Source organism: Pristiophorus japonicus, chromosome 11, assembly GCF_044704955.1.
Source record: "Pristiophorus japonicus isolate sPriJap1 chromosome 11, sPriJap1.hap1, whole genome shotgun sequence".
NCBI lineage: Eukaryota > Metazoa > Chordata > Chondrichthyes > Pristiophoridae > Pristiophorus > Pristiophorus japonicus.
The window spans coordinates 125,013,066-125,031,701 of record NC_091987.1 but is presented as its reverse complement, the minus strand read 5'-3'; the positions used below and the strand labels follow the sequence as shown (position 1 = coordinate 125,031,701).

Sequence of the window (18,636 nt, the reverse complement as noted above, 5' to 3'; positions counted from 1 at the left end):
AGCTATCCATAAAATTGATCACCAATGCTATTTTGGACAACTATGCTCTATTTAAAAAAAAAAAAAAGTTCATATTTCAGTGCCCATTTTCTCCGCATGTCAGGCATATGCTATCTGAAACTGAGACCCAATAAGCATGTCTGTTAGAAGAGCCACATTGATGAGACACATCTCACATAATACACCATCAAAGGTGCAAATGTGGAAAGATAGATGGCACAATACATCCAGTCAGTGACAATACGTCCAGTGTGAGCTGCCATCGAAGCTGTCAGCAGAGACTCCATCATGGTAGGTGCTACTACAATGGTAGGTGTTCATGGAGCTGATCACTCGCTCCATGTTGGACAGAATGCTCTCCATGCACTTTGCAAAGCCCAAACTGAGTTGCAGCAGGACTCCTCCATGCTCTGAGCCGTTACACACAAGCTCGCTGGCGAGGTCAATGAACTTTTCCAGCATTACAGCCATGTCCTCTGAGACAAGCAGTTGGTATTGCCCTCCTCAGCAACCTCTTCCACTTAGCAATAGAGGTATTGTCGGGAGGGCTTTCTGTATCCCAGAGGGAACAGTCCGCTGCCTGGACCAGGGCTACCAAAGTGGCCTTAGAGCACCTAGGTGTTATATATGTGGACTTGTATTTACTCTGTACAGCCACCAGAGGGCTCATTCCTTGGAGTCCCGAGGGATCCCATAATCCCTTGGGAGCACAGGTATTTAAGGAGGCTTCACAGGTTGGAGAGGCACTCTGGAGACCTGCAATAAAAGACTAATGTCACACTTTACTTTGAGCTCACAGTGTTCAGTCTGACTCTTTCTCCATACACAACAACTGCCGACGAGATACAGATAGCGAACCCAAAGATGCAGAGAACAGTGGGAATCCTGGAGAAATTCTCGGAGGGAGATGATTGGGAAACTTTTGTGGAGCGATTCGACCAATACTTCGTGGCCAACGAGCTAGATGGGGAAGAGAGCACTGCCAAACAAAGGGTGATCCTCCTCACCGTCTGTGAGGCACCAACGTATGGCCTCATGAAGAATATGCTCACTCCAGCGAAACCCACGGAGAAATCATACAGCGATTTGTGCAAACTGGTCCGAGACATTTGAACCCGAAGGAAAGCGTTCTGATGGCGAGATATCGGTTCTACACTTACAAAAGGTCTGAAGGCCAGGAAGTGGCTAAGACGCCTTGCAGGATATTGCGAATTTGAAAGACATTTCGAGCACATGCTCAGAGACTTTTTCGTACTTGGCATTGGCCACAAAACCATACTTTGCAAACTTTTGACTGTAGAGACCCCAACCTTGAGTAAGCCCAAAGCGATAGCCCAGGTGTTCATTGCCACCAGTGACAATACGAAGCAAATCTCGCAGCACACAAGTGCTGCTACAAGTACAGTGAACAAAGTGATGTTGTTTTTGAATCGTAACATACAGGGCAGGTCGCACATACCTGCAGCTACACGTCCGCAGATGTCTGAGTCCACCATCAAGGGTCATGAATGCAAGGCCATTAACACCTTGTTGGCGCTGCGGGGGTGATCATCATTTTCATTCATGCCGATTCAAAGAGTATGTTTGCAAGGGCTGTGGAACAATGGGACACCTCCAACGAATGTGCAGGCGAGCTGCAAAGCCTGTTAAACCTGCACACCACCATGTTGCAGAGGAGGACAGATCCACGGAGGATCACGATGAACCAGAGTCTCAGATCGAGGAGGCAGAGGTACATTGGGTGCACACATTCACCACAAATTGTCCCCTGATAATGCTGAATGTTGAACTAAATGGACTCCCGGTGTCAATGGAGCTGGACAAGGGGGTGAGCCAGTCCATCATGGGCAAAAAGACTTTCGAAAGGTTGTGTTGCAAAAAGGCCTCAAGGCCAGTCTTAACTCCAATTTGCACGAAACTAAGAACTTACACAAAAGAACTGATTCCTGTAATCGGCAGTGCTACCGTAAAGGTCTCCTACAATGGAGCGTTGCACAAGCTACCACTCTGGGTGGCACCGAGCGATGGTCCCACGCTGTTTGGCAGGAGCTGGCTGGGAAAGATACGTTGGAACTGGGATGATGTCCAAGCGCTATCGCCCTCTGACGACACTTAGTGTGCCCAGGTCTTAAACAAATTTCCTTCGCTGTTCGAACCGGGCATCAGGAAATTCCAAGGAGCAAAATTGCAGATCCACCTAATTCCAGGGGCGTGACCCATCCATGACAAGGCGAGAGCAGTACCGTACATGATGAGAGAAAGGGTAGATATCGAACTAGACCGGCTGCAAAGAGAGGGCATCATTTCACCGATCGAGTTCAGCGAGTGGGCCAGTCCTATTGTCCCAGTCCTCAAGGGAGACGGCACCGTCAGAATCTGTGGCGATTACAAAGTAACTATCAATCGTTTCTCCCTGCAGGACCAATACCCACTACCAAAAGCCAACAACCTCTTTGCAACGCTGACGGAAGGAAAGACGTTCACGAAGCTGGATCTGACTTCAGCCTACATGACGCAGGAACTGGAGGAATCATCGAAGGCCCTCACCTGTATCAACACGCACAAAGGTCTCTTTGTTTATAACAGATGCCCGCTTAGAATCCGATCAGCGGCGGCGATATTCTAGAGAAACATGGAAAGTTTATTGAAGTATGTCCTGAAAACCGTGGTCTTCCAGGAAGACATCTTGGTCACAGGTCGGAACACAGTCGAGCACCTGCAGAACCTGGAGGAGGTTCTTAGTCGACTCAACCGCATGGGGCTGAGGTTAAAACGCTCGAAGTGCGTTTTCCTGGTGCCTGAATTGGAGTTCTTGGGAAGGAGGATTGCGGCGGACGGCATTAGGCCCACCAACGTGAAGACGGAGACCATTGAGAACGCACCGAGGCCACAGAACGTGACGGAGCTGCGGTCGTTTCTGGGACTCCTGAACTACTTTGGTAACTTCTTACCGGGTTTCAGCACACTGCTAGAATCACTGCATGTCTTACTACGAAAAGGGGGCGAATGGGTTTGGGGCAAAAGCTAAGAAAATGCCTTTGTAAAAGCGAGAAAATTGTTATGCTGAAACAAATTGCTTGTGTTGTATGATCCATGCGTTTGGTACTAGCATGTGATGCGCCGTTATATGACATCGGGTGTGTATTGCAACAAGCTAATGATTTAGGGAAACTGCAACTGGTTGCTTATGCATCCACGAGTCTGTCTAAGACTGAGAGAGCCTACAGCATGATTTAAAAAGAAGCGTTAGCATGTGCCTATGGGCTAAAATTCAAATTGGAAACTGACCAGCCACTTATATCTCTGTTTTCCGAGAGTAAAGGGATAAATACCAACGCATCGGCCCGCATCCAGAGATGGGCGCTCACGTTGTCCGCCTACAACTACGCCATCCGCCACAGGTCAGGCACAGAAAACTGCGCCGATGATCTCAGTAGGCTGCCATTGCCCACCATGGGGGTGGAAATGGTACAGCCTGCATATCTAGCCATGGTTATGGAAGCATTTGAGAGTGAGCAATCACCCATCACTGCCCGGCAGATCAAAACCTGGACAAGCCAGGACCCCTTATTATCTCTAGTCAAAAGCTGTGTGCTTCACAGGAGCTGGTCCAGTGTCCCAGTTGAAATGCAGGAAGAGATAAAACCGTTCCAGTGGTGCAAAGATGAAATGTCTATACAGGCAGACTGCCTTCTGTGGGGCAACCGAGTAGTGGTCCCCAAGAAGGGCAGAGACACCTTCATCAATGACCTCCACAGTACCCACCCAGTCATTGTAATGATGAAAGCGATAGCCAGATCCCACGTGTGGTGGCCCGATATTGATGTGGACTTAGATTCCTGCGTTCACAGATGTAGTACATGCTCGCAGTTAAGCAATGTACCCAGGGAGGCGCCGCTAAGTTTATGGTCTTGGTCCTCCAGACACGTACTTCAAATGGATTGAATGTGAGATAATGTCGGCTAGCATGTCCGCTGCCACTACTGATAGCCTGCAGGCCATATTTGCCACTCACGGCTTACCCGATGTCCTGGTGAGCGACAACGGGCCATGTTTTACCAGTGCTGAGTTCAGAGAAATCATGACCCGTAACGGGATCAACCATGTCACATCTGCCCCGTTTAAACTAGCATCCAATGATCAGGCAGAGAGAGCAGTGCAAACCATTAAGCAAGGCTTAAAGAGGGTAACTGAAAGCTCACTGCAGTCTCACCTATCCCGAGTCCTGCTTAGCTACCGCACGAGACCCCACTCACTCACTGGGATCCCACCTGCTAGCTCTCATTAGTACACCCTGATCTACATGATCAGGTAGAGAGCAGGCGGCTTCAACAAAGTGCATACCATGATAACGAGATTGAAATCAATGATCCTGTATTTGTATTAAATTATGGACAAAGTCCCAAGTGGCTTCCCGGCATTGTCGTGGCCAAAGAGGGGAGCAGGGTGTTTCGGGTCAAACTTTCAAATGGACTCATTCACCGGAAACACTTGGAGCAAATCAAACTCAGATTCATGGACTATCCTGAGCAACCCACCTTGGACCCTACCTTTTTTGATCCCCGAACATACACACCAGTGGCAACCGACACCACGGTTGACCACGAATCAGAACCCATCATCCACAGCAGCCCTGCAGGGCCCAACACACCAGGCAGCCCAGCAAGGCCAGCTGCACAGCAGCCTAACGAGGCCCCAACAAATGATTCAACAATGCCATCTTTCACACCGAGGCGATCAACCAGGGCAAGAAGGGCCCCAGATCGACTCACATTGTAAATAGTTACACTATTGACTTTGGGGGGAGTGTTGTTATATATGTAGACTTGTATATACTCTGTACAGCCACCAGAGGGATCAACCCTTGGAGTCCCAAGGGATCCCATAATCCCTTGGGAGCACAGGTATTTAAGGAGGCTTCACAGGTTGGAGAGGCACTCTGGAGACCTGCAATAAAAGACTAAGGTCACACTTTACTTTGAGCTCACAGTGTTCAACAGTGTTCACGCTGACTCTTTTTCCATACACAACACTAGGGACCAGATCTACAGGTCTTGCAGCCATTACTGTGTTCACAAGCGTCCCTACTGCCTGAGAGGCCCCATCCCCTTTAAGAGATGCTGGCTGCCGCCTTCTAAATCCTCTGAAAGGATTTGCTAGGATTGTACAGGGATCAAAGTTTTGGAAGTAGTTGGACGTTTGTAATACTAGACCCTCTTCCTAGGCTAACTCAGCTTTAAATAAATGAGGTGAAGTATTTGTACAGTATCTTTAATTGGATTTGATATAGTCCAACCATTCTCAGATTCAAATGAAGCAGAAATATGCTGAGGCAATTACAATGCTAAATGTAGGTCTTTCACACATTTTTTTTATTTATTTTTTTATTAAATTTTTCGTAGCCAATCTTTCCAATTCTTTGTCAGATCACAAATGCCAGAGGTCACCTTGCACACATCAAGGATCACCCTGCGCTAATGCTCTTAGCCAAAAGGCCTAGAGCCCAAGCACCGTTCCTGGAAGTACTGCAATTCCAGGTTCGTGCCATGGAGGTGGATGGGTCAGCAACCCCACACACCTCCGTGGAGGTGGATGGGTCAAGCCACCCCACCCACCTCCTATTTCCAAAAAGCATAGGAGAACCACCTTCCTGATCCAGGGAGAGCCACGTTGGGGTCATGGTTACTCCCCTGTCAGGTCAGTTACGCATGATCTTAGCCAAAAGGCCGAGAGTAGGTCTTTCACACATACTTTATGGCAGGGTGTGCCCAACTGATGGCCACGCACAAAGCCCAGGCAAATTATTCTTTGTATCTTCATATTTGTCCTGTTTGAATTTTGTGGGCCAGGAGGTTTGGAAAAGGACTGTTTTTAGTGCTGTTATCTCATTGGTGAGTGAATCCAAAATAAAAACAAGTCTGATAGTGACAGCAACTCGAGATGTATGTAAGCTTAAGGGAAACATTAACATGTGGGCTTGAGGCTCCATGGGACGTTTCTATACGCACATGAGAGCAGCAGCTTGGATAACCCTTGCTTTACAAAACCATGCTAAAGATAGGAAGTTCGCAAGGATTAGGAGCTATTCAGCATTTATACAAAGTGACTTGTTTCAATCATCTCTTTTAAAGCTATTCCAATAAAGATGACTTAATTTACTACCATAAATAGGGTTGCTATGTCCTGGCCAGTCCAAAATGTGACCAGTGTGTGAAGGATCATACTTATTTTGTTTATCCGTGGGTTTCAGCCATGACTCAGCAGGTAGCACTCTCGCCTCGGAGTCAGAAGGTTGTAAATTCAAATCCCATTCCAAGGACTTGAGCACAAAATCCAGGCTGACACTCCAGTGCAGTACTGAGGGAGTGCACTGTCGGAGGTGCCGTCTTTCAGATGAGACGTTAAACTGAGACCCCGTCTGCCCTCTCAGATGGACATAAATTATCCCACAGCACTGTGCTGGTGTCCTGACCAACATTTATCCCTCAACCAACCTCACTAAAAGAGATTATATGATCATTATCACATTGCTTTTTGTGGAACCTTGCTGTGTGCAAATTGGCTGCCGCATTTCCTACATTACAACAGTGACAACACTTCTTAAAAAATAAAGTATTCAATTAGCTATAAAGCACTTTGGGACAGCCTAAGGTTGCGAAAGGCGCTATATAAATGCAACTTTTGTTTTCTTCTCTTCAAATCACCCACTCTATATATTTCTACCTAGCTTGCTTTCCCTTTTATTTACTTTACTGATATACTGATGTACAATACCCAGGATTATCTATAGTCAAGAGGATTCCCGTTTAAGACCCAACGCTTAATCCCTTCATGCACTAATTTCATAAAACACAACTACATGATCAAAGATCAAATTAAGTGGTCATGTGAACTTAGAAACATAGAAATTTACAGCGCAGAAGGAGGCCATTTCGGCCCATCGTGTCCACGCCGGCCGACAAAGAGCCGCACGGCCCTCGGTCAGCAGCCCTGAAGGTTACCTAGAAAACTATGAATAATGAACAATGGTGGAAAGGCAAAGAGCACCAAGCCCAACCAGTCCGCCCCACACAACTGCAACACTCCTTACACTGAAACATTCTACACTCCACCCCAACCAGAGCCATGTGATCTCCTGGGAGAGGCAAAAACCAGATTAAAAACCCAGGCCAATTTAGGGAGAAAAAAATCTGGGAAAATTCCTCTCCGACCCAGCCAGGCAATCGAAACTAGCCCAGGAGATCACCCTGGCCGTATTCGATTCCCTGCAGTACTTACCATTATATCTTCTCCATCCATCAAAAGGTCATCCAGTCTAATCCCAATTACCAGCTTTAAATCCGTAACCCTGCAGGTTACTGCACTTTACGTGCCCATCCAACCATCTCTTAAAAGTGGTGAGGGTTTCTGCATCCGCCACTCTTCCAGGCAGCGAATTCCAGATCTCCACAACCCTCTGTGGGACATACAGTATTATATATAAGCCATTTTATATCAGCTCAAAAGTTAAAAGCTGCAAATGTACACCTACAAATGTAGCTGACAGGCAATATTTGTAGAATGTCAGTAAATCTGTAAGGCTCGGCATACAACAACCTTGCATTTATATAGCACCTGTGACAAAGTAAACCTGGGGGGGGGGATGTAAACCTCGGAGGGGGAGGGCGTGTAAACTAGGGGGGGGGGTGGGGGGAGAGAGAGGGGTTGGAGGGGGTGTAAACTGGGGGATGTAATCCTGGGGACGGTGGGGACTAATCCTGGGGGATGTAAACCTGCCGGACAGGTTCGGTTAAAGCTACCCTCTACCGTCACGGATGGTGTTTTGTTGTGAAATTTATTTTCGAAGTAGCACTTTGATTTGCTAACTAACATGACAAGTCTTTTATTTTCATTTCTGCGTTAAGTTAAACAAATCAAAAGTAATTGGTACAAAATTAATATTTTCTGTGCAATCTTTCAATCGCACTATGACTATCAGGGCTCCGTGAATATAAGGACATTCCCCTTGGCCATTTGATAAACTTAAAGCTATCAATTGGGAAGCAACTTTTCCTCTCCCAGGATCATTCTGAAAATCTAAATCGACTAAATTCTTTATGGACACCCTGACAATTTAAATTGTCTATTCCTGAAGGATTTTATATTATCAATATATATATTCACCTGGTCTCCTGTAGGGACTGTGAATATAAATTCTCTACTCCAGAAAGATTTATCCCCATGGATGTGCTGTGAATAAAAATTTGCTGTTCTTCAAGGAGTCTGCTATTAATGTAAATTCACTAGGCACCATGAGCATACCATTAATGTGAATTCATTATATCTCGTAATTGTACTATGAATATTAATGCACTATTCCCCACGGTGATTCCACGAACAAACATCCATTGTTTCTCGTGGGTATACTGTAGAAGCAAAGCTGGTGTTTTAAATGGATGAAAACCCACTAATTCTCGGGAGTGTTCCACGACTATAAAAACCCTAATTACCCCTGGTCACATTATTTGATGTCACTGGCACTATGCTCAGCTGAAGATTGCGATCATGACAACATTGCGAAGAATTTTCAATAGGAAAGAAGAGTCTGGGGGAGTACTGATGGTCCTAAGTACCTCTACATCATGTGGGATCAGATGTGGACAGGGACTGGTTAACCTACCAACGTTAACCCAGTATTTAAAAACAATATTGGACATCTTACTCAGTACAGAACTGCCGTGCTAGGTCTCCTTGCTAGGACTGCTCTAGGTGTGTCGCAGTGGGGAGGAGGTTTTGCATTCTAGAGTGACTGCGTTGCTTTCAGTTGAGTTTGGGCTAACCTCAGTGTCGATTCAGAACTGGCAAACCCTTGTATAATCTACTTATGAAAAGAAGGAAAAGTTAAGAAAGAAATGAATGAATTGGATTTCTAATAGCACCTTTGACAACCTCAGGACACCCCATTATTGTATTACTGTATTTTTGAAGTGGAGTCACTGTTGTAACGTAGGAAACATGGCAACCAATTTGCACACAAGATCCCACAAACAGCAATGAGAGAAATCAGCGGTTAATTTGTTTTAGTGATATTGCTTGAGGGATAAATATTGACCAGGATACCAGGGAAAACTCTCATGCTCTATTTCGAATAGTCCCATAAATCTTTTATGTGCACCTGAGAGTTTTAACATTTTATCCAAAAAAGGGCACCTGCAACAATGCAGCAGAGCTCAGTACTGCACTGGAGTGTCAGTCCAGATTATGTGCTCCAATCTCTGGAGAGGGGCCTGAACCCATGACCTTCAGGCTCACAGGTGGGGGCGCTGCCCACTGAGCCACAGCTGACACCTATGCTTTCCAAATGCTGTTTATAGCTTGTTTACCTTATCATGAATAGAGACTACTGCCCATAAGCTTTATTACTCAGCAAAGTGCAGCATATTAACACAGTGCAATTTGCAGTAAAAGTATGGTGGCTATGATCAGAACAATTAGAACATATTCTATAATCAATCTGCCTTTATTTTCAGATCACAAGCAGAAGTAAAGAGTCGCTATGGGAACGGATCAAAGGCTTGTTGGATGCATGGTCAGGATGGGTGGTGATGTTGCTCATTGGACTTCTGGCAGGTATGATATCACAAGTATATTGTTGTTTACATGCTCCGTGTGATCTCCTGGATTGGTTGCGGTTGTCGGAGGGGGTCGGAGAGGAAGTTGCCAGTGTAGCTTTTCCCTTGTTGGCCTTGGGTTTTTTCTTTTGCCTCTCTCAGGCGATTACATGGGTGGGGAAGTGTCCAGTCATGAAACTCTAGCCATCACGAGCGTGGGACGGGCTTGAAGGACCAGCAGGTCATAGAAACATAGAAAATTGGTGCAGGAGTAGGCCATTCGGCCCTTCGAGCCTGCACCGCCATTCAATAAGATCATGACTGATCATTCACCTCAGTACCCCTTGATCCCTTTAGTCATAAGGGCTATATCTAACACCCTCTTGAATATATCCAATGAACTGGCATCAACAACTCTCTGCGGCAGGGAATTCCACAGGTTATCAACTCTCTGCGTGAAGAAGTTTCTCCTCATCTCAGTCCTAAATGGTCTACCCCTTATCCTAAGACTGTGTCCCCTGGTTCTGGACTTCCCCAACATCAGGAACATTCTTCCTGCATCTAACCTGTCCTGTCCCGTCAGAATCTTATATGTTTCTATGAGATCCCTGCTCATCCTTCTAAACTCCAGTGTATAAAGGCCCAGTTGATCCAGTCTCTCCTCATATGTCAGTCCAGCCATCCCGGGATTCAGTCTGGTGAACTTTCGCTGCACTCCCTCAATAGCAAGAACGTCCTTCCTCAGATTAGGTGACCAAAACTGAACACAATATTCCAGGTGGGGCCTCACCAAGGCCCTGTACAACTGCAGTAAGACCTCCCTGCTCCTATACTCAAATCCCCTAGCTATGAAGGCCAACATGCCATTTGCCTTCTTCACCGCCTGCTGTACCTGCATGCCAACTTTCAATGACTGATGAACCATGATACTCAGGTCTCGTTGCACCTCCCCTTTTCCTAATCTGCCACCATTCAGATAATATTCTGCCTTTGTGTTTTTGCCACCAAAGTGGATAACCTCACATTTATCCACATTATACTGCATCTGCCATGCATTTGCCCACTCACCTAACCTGTCCAAATCACCCTGCAGCCTTTTAGCATCCTCCTCGCAGCTCACACCACCACCCAGTTTAGTGTCATCTGCAAACTTGGAGATATTACACTCAATTCCTTCATCCAAATCATTAATATATATTGTAAAGAGCTGGGGTCCCAGTACTGATTCCTGCGGCACCCCACTAGTCACTGCCTGCCATTCCGAAAAGGACCCGTTTATCCCGACTCTCTGCTTCCTGTCTGCCAACCAATCCTGTCACTGCTTTTCAAATGCGCTGCTATTTCATCCTTAATAATTGATTCCAACATTTTCCCCACTACTGATGTCAGGCTATAATTACCTGTTTTCTCTCTCCCTCCTTTTTAAAAAAGTGGTGTTACATTAGCTACCCTCCAATCCATAGGAACTGCTCCAGAGTCGATAGACTGTTGGAAAATGATCACTAATGCATCCACTATTTCTAGGGCCACTTCCCTAAGTACTCTGGGATGCAGACAATCAGGCTCCGGGGATTTATTCAATCCCATCAATTTCCCCAATACAATTTCCCGCCTAATAAAGATATCCTTCAGTTCCTCCTTCTCACTAGACCCTCGGTCCCCTAGTACCTCCGGAAGGTTATTTGTGTCTTCCTTTGTGAAGACAGAACCAAATCATTTGTTCAATTGGTCTGCCATTTCTTTGTTCCCCATTATAATTTCACCTGAGTCCGACTGCAAAAGACCTACGTTTGTCTTCACTAATCTTTTTCTCTTCACATATCTATAGAAGCTGTTGCAGTCGGTTTTTATGTTCCCGGCAAGCTTCCTCTCATACTCTATTTCTCTCCTCCTAATTAAAACCTTTGTCCTCTGCTGAATTCTAAATTTCTCCCAGCCCTCACGTTTGCTGCTTTTTCTGGCCAATTTATATGCCTCTTCCTTGGATCTAATACTATCCTTAATTTCCCTTGTTAGCCACGGTTGAGCCACCTTCCCTGTTTTGTTTTTACTCCAGACAGGGATGTACACTTGTTGAAGTCCATCCATGTTATCTATAAATGTTCGCTATTGCCTATCCACCGTCAACCCTTTAAGTATCCTTTGCCAGTCTATTTTAGCCAATTCACACCTCATGCTGTCGAAGTTACCTTTCCTTAAGTTCAGGACCTTAGTTTCTGAATTAACTGTGTCACTCTCCATCTTAATAAAGAATTCTACCATATTATGGTCACTCTTCCCCAAGGGGCCTCGCACAACAAGATTGCTAATTAGTCCTTTCTCATTCCACATCACCCAATCTAGGATGGCCAGCCCTCTGATTGGTTCCTAATACAGTTTAGGAAATCCTCCTCCACCGCTTTGCTACCAGTTTGGTTAGCCCAATCTATATGTAAATTAAAGTTGCCCAAGATAACTGCTGTACCTTTATTGCACACATCCCTTATTTCTTGTTTGATGCTTTTCCTGCCTGTCATTTTTGTCTGGTTCGTATGTTTCATTCACTGTGCTTTTATAGCTCAGAGCAGCCAGCACAATCTACGTTTGATTAACAGCAGAGCTGTAAAATGGACTTTCCCTCGGCTAGTCCACCAATCTAGCTTTTCAATTCTTTTTGTGCTTGTATGTATATATCAGGCGATATGTGTGAGTGCAGCTGGAGATACCTGGGGTGAAACAGATGACCCAAAATTTGACCCTTGCGGTGGCTGGGAGACTTGGAATAATTACCCTCGGGTGTTAACATGTCATTGAATTATAGAAGTTACAGCACAGATCAAGGCAATTCGGCCCATCGTGTCTGTGCTAGCTCTCAACTGGAGCTATCTAATTCCATTTTGCTGCCCTTCCTCTATTATTTTACATTCTTTCTTTTCTAATACTTAGCCAATTTTCTTTTAAATAATGTGTTGTAGGGCTCTATTTTCCTCTTTGCCGATTTTTGGTGCCCAGGAGGATGTACGACCGATTTATTTGTGCCCGTTTGAACCGGAAAAAAAAATCGGGACTTTCGCCAAAGAATTATTTGAATTTGACGCAGTGCTCTCGGAAGTTAATCTGGGGGGCGGAGCTTCAAGTCTGCCTCTGAGCATGCGCAAAAAGCTGAAGTTGCCAGGACAACCAGAGGCACTGAAGCCCGCTGCTGTCTGATTCAAAATGACATTCACACTGAGGGATTAGCGATCGTAAGACAACTTTACCAAGACATCACAAGCAGTTGGTCACTGCTGTATTCTGTACCCCAAAATGATAACCTGCTCATTTCTATACCATACAATCCAGCATTTAAAAAGTGAAATCCGCTGGACCCGCTGCAATCCCGGACCCCCGAAGGACCTCTCTTTCCCCGCCACCCCACCCAGCTGGACCCGCTGCAATCCCCAGCCAAATGGCCCTCCCTCTTCCGAACTTCAACTCTCAGAGGGAACGGGACTGAGCGGGGGAGCCATTCGGCCTGGGATTGCAGCGGGTCCAGCTTGGGGGAGCAGTCCTTTCAGCCTGGAAATCTTCTTCCCTTGCTCCAAAAAAGAGTTCCCTATGGACAAAAAGGTATTTTATTGTGTATTCGTATTGCCTCGCTCCTGTCCTCTTGTGCGCCGCACCGATTCCTTAAGTTAATGTACATTTTTGTTTGTGGGGCTTTTGGACAGTGTGCACCACGCTGAAAAAAAACCGTGGGCGGCCAAAATTGACTAAGTCCACAAAAACGGCGCCCGATCCCGTTTTGCCTCGTGTCTGCGCCAAAACATTTCAAACCGCCGCACATGGTCAGCGCCGGCGTCCAAATGTTGGCAAAAGTTGGAAAGTGAGTGGTCACGCCAAAAAACAATTTGGACGCCAAAAAACGGCACACAATCGTGGCGAAAATAGAGCCCATAGTCTCTGGTTTATCAGCGGTTTTGTTAAAAGCGGTCCATGCTCTTGTAACCCTCTGTATGGACAAATTTCTTCAGTTTCGCCGTCACTCTTCCAGTGAAAATCCTGTTTGTGGCCTTTTGATTTGCCAACCATTGGAAAAACGATCGTTCATTGTTTAACATCTCAAAACCTTACATAATTTTGAAAACTTCGACTAGATTCCCTTTTAAACCTCTTTGATCGAGTGGAAAGAAGGCCCATATTTTTGAGCCTTCAGCATTATAACCTCTCATTCCTCTTAACATTGTAAGTAAGAAAGAAAGAATAAACCTGCATTTATACAGCACCCATATCATCCCCTCAGGGTGCTCCAACAGTTGAGAGTATCAGGGCTATAAATTCGATATAGCCCGGTTTGAGGCGGTGACACCGCCTGATTGCTACTTTTAGCACCGGGCGATGTTTACCGCCTCCAACCGGGATATTCACTATTAGCACCTCAAGACGGGAGTGGAGCACTAAGGGAAACATTCCACACTGCTCTTAGGGCACTACGGGGCTGTCGGATAATGAAGGCGTCGCTAGGAAACCAGCATCCTAGCATCTAAAGGGGAGGTGCTGGACCACCCGAAAAATGAGAGGAATTTGAAGGGAGCATTGGCAACATCGGCAGCAGTATGTCAGACCTCACAGAATCACAGCCATGTTAAAAGACTTTACATTGAACACCCACCTGCTCCTGCTTTATAATATCGCCCCGGGAACTTCCACGGAACGCCTGCTCTCCCTGTCGGTGACGGCGCCAGGTGCTACTTCAGGCAAAAGGAGTGAAGTTCGGGATCGCGGCTCGAACGTGGCATTGCACACTCATGATGTCATCAAGTGGGAGTGCGCAGCGCTAACTGATAGCGCCACCGCTAAACCATCAATGAAGTTCGCGGCAGGCATTAACAGCATGGCACTCCGGCAGCAAGCGCTTAGTGGCACGTTAGCGCCCCTCTCTGGCACTAATAGGTGGCACTAAGCAAACAAGTTTTTAGCCCTTACTGTTTAAGGTCTGCTTCTTTTCATTTATGCTTTTTCCCCAAAATGCGGTACTTGTCTGCTTTGAACTCCATCTGCCGCCCATTTCCCCATTCTGCTGAAGCAAGTCTCCTATGTTTTCCTGGCAGTTTACATTGCTCCCTGAATTACTATTAACAGAAAGTGTCAGTATAATTTTTCTTCGGTTTATGTCCAAATCATTTGAAAACAAATTTTTTATGCATTTCCCGTAGCCCGAATGCATGCTCCAGCGACATTAATCCAGAGAATTTTGGTGGAAGGCAATCTTTGATTATTTGTATTTCACACCACTTTTTTAATGAATAAAAGTACCTAAAGGTTCTTTTGTTTGTGTGATACTCATTTTCATTACTGTCCCGAGTGTATTTTTGAAAAATTCATTCTCAGAAACGTGGGCGTTGCTGGCAAGGCCGGCATTTATTGCCCATCCCCAATTGCCCTTGAGAAGGTGGTGGTGAGTCGCCTTTTTGAATTGCTGCAGTCTGCATGGTGAAGGTACTCCCACAGTGCTGTTAGTTAGGGAGTTCCAGGATTTTGACCCAGCGACGATGAAGGAACGGTGATATATTTCCAAGTCGGGATGTTGTGTGACTTGGAGGGGAATTTGGAGGCGCTGGTGTTCCCATGCCCCTGCTGCCCTTGTCCTTCTAGGCGGTAAAGGTCGTGGGTTTGCATGGTGCTGTCGAAGAAGCCTTGGTGAGTTGCTGCAGTGCACTTTGTAGAAGGTACACACTACAGCCACAGTGCACCGGTGGTGGAGGGAGTGAATATTTAAGGTGGTGGATGGGGTGCCAATCAAGCGAGATCCTTTGTCCTGGATAGTATCGAGCTTCCTGACTGTTGTTAGCTGCTCTCATCCAGGCAAGTGGAGAATATTCCATCACACTCCTGACTTGTGCCTTGTAAATGGTGGAAAGGCTTTGGGGAGTCAGGAGGTGAGACACTCGCATCAGAATACCCAGCCTGTGATCTGCTCTTGTTGGTACAGTATTTATGTGGCTGGTCCAATTAAGTTTCTGGTCAATGGTAACCCCCAGGATGTTGATGGTGGGGGATTCAACGATGGTAATGCCGTTGAATATCCAGGGAAGGTGGTTAGACTCTCGCTTGTTGGAGATGGTCATTGCCTGGCACTTGTGTGGTGCAAATGTTACTTGCCACTTATCAGTCCAAGCCTGAATGTCGACCAGGTCTTGCTGCATGCAGGCATGGACTGCTTCATTATCTGAGGAGTTGCGAATGGAACTGAACACTGTGCAATCATCAGTGAACATCCCCACTTCTGACCCTATGATGGAGAGTAGGTCATTGATGAAGCAGCTGAAGATGGTTGGGCCTAGGACACTGCCCTGAGGAACTCCTGCAGCGATGTCCTGGGGCTGAGATGATTGATCTCCGACAACCACAACCATCTTCCTTGTTGCTAGGTATGACTCCAGCCAGTGGAGAGTTTCCCCCCTGATTCCCATTGACTTCAGTTTTACTAGGGCTCCTTGATGCCACACTCGGTCAAATGCTGTCTTGATGTCAAGGGCAATCACTCTTGTGGTGTATGCAGCACACGAATCACTGACTTCACACGGTCTGGTGTTAATCTAACTGCTGTGACCTTCGTCCTTTATTGAACAGCTCCAGAGTGACTCTCAGGTGTGGTGGTCAGCTTTTTATATTGCCTTTTGCAGGTACTTTCAGGTCTCCCACCACAGCGCCCTCTGTGGTGTACCATTGTGCTTATTATACATTTAAGGTCCCAGGACGATACACTCATCAATACATAACATTTCACTTCCCCCCCAGGACGCAGGACGATACACACATCGATACATAACATCTCACTTCCCCCCCTCGGTCCCGAAGCCGTTGTTTGTCCAACGGAAGGCAGGTATGCATAGACAGTGCGTTTGTATGGTACATGTTATCTGGTACAGATGTTGCATCAATGGGTTGCGGGTATGCTGAGCAGTTACATTAAATAGTTATTAACTGGTAACAGATCCCTGATTTCCTTATTTGCTCTTATCATTAATTGTACTTCATATCCATTATTTTACACAAACACAGTGACCATTCAGCATTAAAATATTAATTCTTATTATAAATCCGTCATCTCACGTTAACATAGCTCATTTTAGACTCGCTCTTGCCTTACAGAAGTCACTTTGTGGGGACCACCACGTGGTAAGGCCCTTTTAAAACTCCCGGGTGCATTTCCTTTTTAAGGCGCCATCTTTGATGCAGCAGGATTCCACGAGGTTTCTCCTTGGGTGCTGCCATCTTTGATGCTCTGCTGCTCTGGATACGAGGCCGCCGCCATCTTGCTCTCCGGATGCCCTCTGCCGCCGCAGCCTCCGCTCCCCTCCGCTGCCACCTGATTTGCCGCCTCTCCTGCGGCCGTCGTCGTCGCTTTTCCGGTGGGCACCATAGCCGCCTCCCCCACGGCCGTCGTGGCCTCTCCAGCGGCCGCACTTACCACCTCCCCTGCGGCCTCCTCTGCAGCCGTCGTGGCCGCCGACCTCCAGATGCTGCCGCCGCCCGACTCTCCCTGTGCGTGGGCCCCTCCGATCCGCCGGCCATCCTGGATCCCTCGCACCCCGCCCGCAGTGCCCCACCGGCTCACCCCCCCCCTCTCTCCCCCCCCACTGGGCCCGCCTCTGCAGGGCTGCTTGCCTGTGGGGGCTAAGGCTGCAGGATCTCTGTGGCTTGAAGTCTGGGGCTGGGGCTTGCTCTGCTTGTCTGTGGGTGGATTGAGGCTGCAGCTCCAGCTCGGTCGGCGCTGCTCTCTGGGAACCCGGGGCATGGAAGCACCCCAGGGAGCAGCAGTCTGTGGAGTGGTGAAGTCTTCCCAGCTCCCAGCTCCCACGGATCGTACCCATCCACCTCCGGCCGAGGAGCGTCGGCCCATCGCCTGCAACGACGCACAAAGGTAAACCGTGCGTCTCATCCCCGTGGGATACCTGCACCTCCGCTCTGCCAAGAACAGGTATCAGTTCCCTGGTGTAGGTACGCAGCTTCGCCATGACCGGGACCAGCTTGGGTCATGCAGCTGGGTTAATCCACAGTTTATCACAAGTTCTCCGACTCATCAACGACGGACCCGAGCCCGTGTCCACTTCTATACTCACAGGGACTCCGTTGATTTTTGCTTCCATTATCACTGGCGGTGAATCATTGGTGCACGTGTACAGTCCCAACACCTCATCTTCTACTGCCTGCTCCTTGCTGAACAGTGGATCATCCCCCATCTCCTCAGCTACATGGTGAGTCCGATTTATTTTACATATACGCTGAAGGTGGCCTTTCAGGTGGAAGGTATTGCACGTGTACTCTGCAAACCTGCACCGGCGAGCCTCATGGCTTCCTCCGCAGTGCCAGCATGGTGCTGCTTGATTGGCCCCCCTCAGTGGACTCTGAGTTCCAGGACCCCGAGGTCCGTGCTCTCTGCCCCGGGCAGAGCCACGTCCTGCAGTTTTGTCCGTGGTGGGTGCTATCCTGTGGACAGTGCCTGCCAGGTTCGAGACTGTGTGGATCATTTGTTTGGTGTTGCAAGTCGAGGTCATATATGCCCGGCTGATGGTGGTGGCCTTTGTCAGGGTGACTGTGGGTTCTGTGGCTAGCAGCTTGTGAAGGAGGCCCTCATGGCCAATCCCCATGACGAAAACGTCCCGCAATGCCTCGTCAAGGTGTGCGCCAAAATCATATGGCGCCGCGAGTCTCCTGAGGTCCGCAGCATATTTGGTGATATCCTGGCCCTCAGGGCTGCAGTGATGGTAAAATTTATATCTGGCCGTGAGGATGCTCTCCTTCGGTTTCAACTGGTCACGAATGAGTTCAGTCAGCTCCTCGTATGACTTGTCCCTGGCGCTCCCGGGTCCCAGCAAATCCCTGAGGAGTCAGTAAACCTCATCGTCACAACTGGAGAGCAATATCGCCTTACGCTTCTCTCTCAGTGCATCCGTGTCCTCCGTCAGGTCGTTTGCTGTGAAGCAGTACTCGAGCCTTTCCGAAAAACCCTCCCAATCATTGCCCACGGTAAAACCCTTTAGCGAGCCCAGAGTAGCCATGGTTGCGTGGAATTCGTCCTCTT

General features: G+C 47.4%; 1 protein-coding gene and 1 non-coding gene across 3 annotated transcripts in view; one reads left to right on the top strand and one right to left on the bottom strand.

Annotated features, from left to right (window-relative positions):
- LOC139276261 (H(+)/Cl(-) exchange transporter 4) overlaps window positions 1-18,636 on the top strand; it is a 126,358-nt gene that overhangs the window by 81,795 nt on the left and 25,927 nt on the right. The window contains exon 4 of one of the 2 annotated variants that reach the window (XM_070893992.1): window positions 9,510-9,609. In XM_070893992.1, the coding sequence (XP_070750093.1) occupies window positions 9,510-9,609 (100 nt within the window). Of the gene's footprint in view, window positions 1-9,509; window positions 9,610-17,640; window positions 17,810-18,636 lie in introns of those variants that run through there. The other variant, XM_070893993.1, reaches the window with a different exon arrangement.
- LOC139276585 (U2 spliceosomal RNA) lies at window positions 5,542-5,738 on the bottom strand. The gene has a single exon (XR_011595951.1). It is a non-coding gene; the product is annotated as a U2 spliceosomal RNA (small nuclear RNA).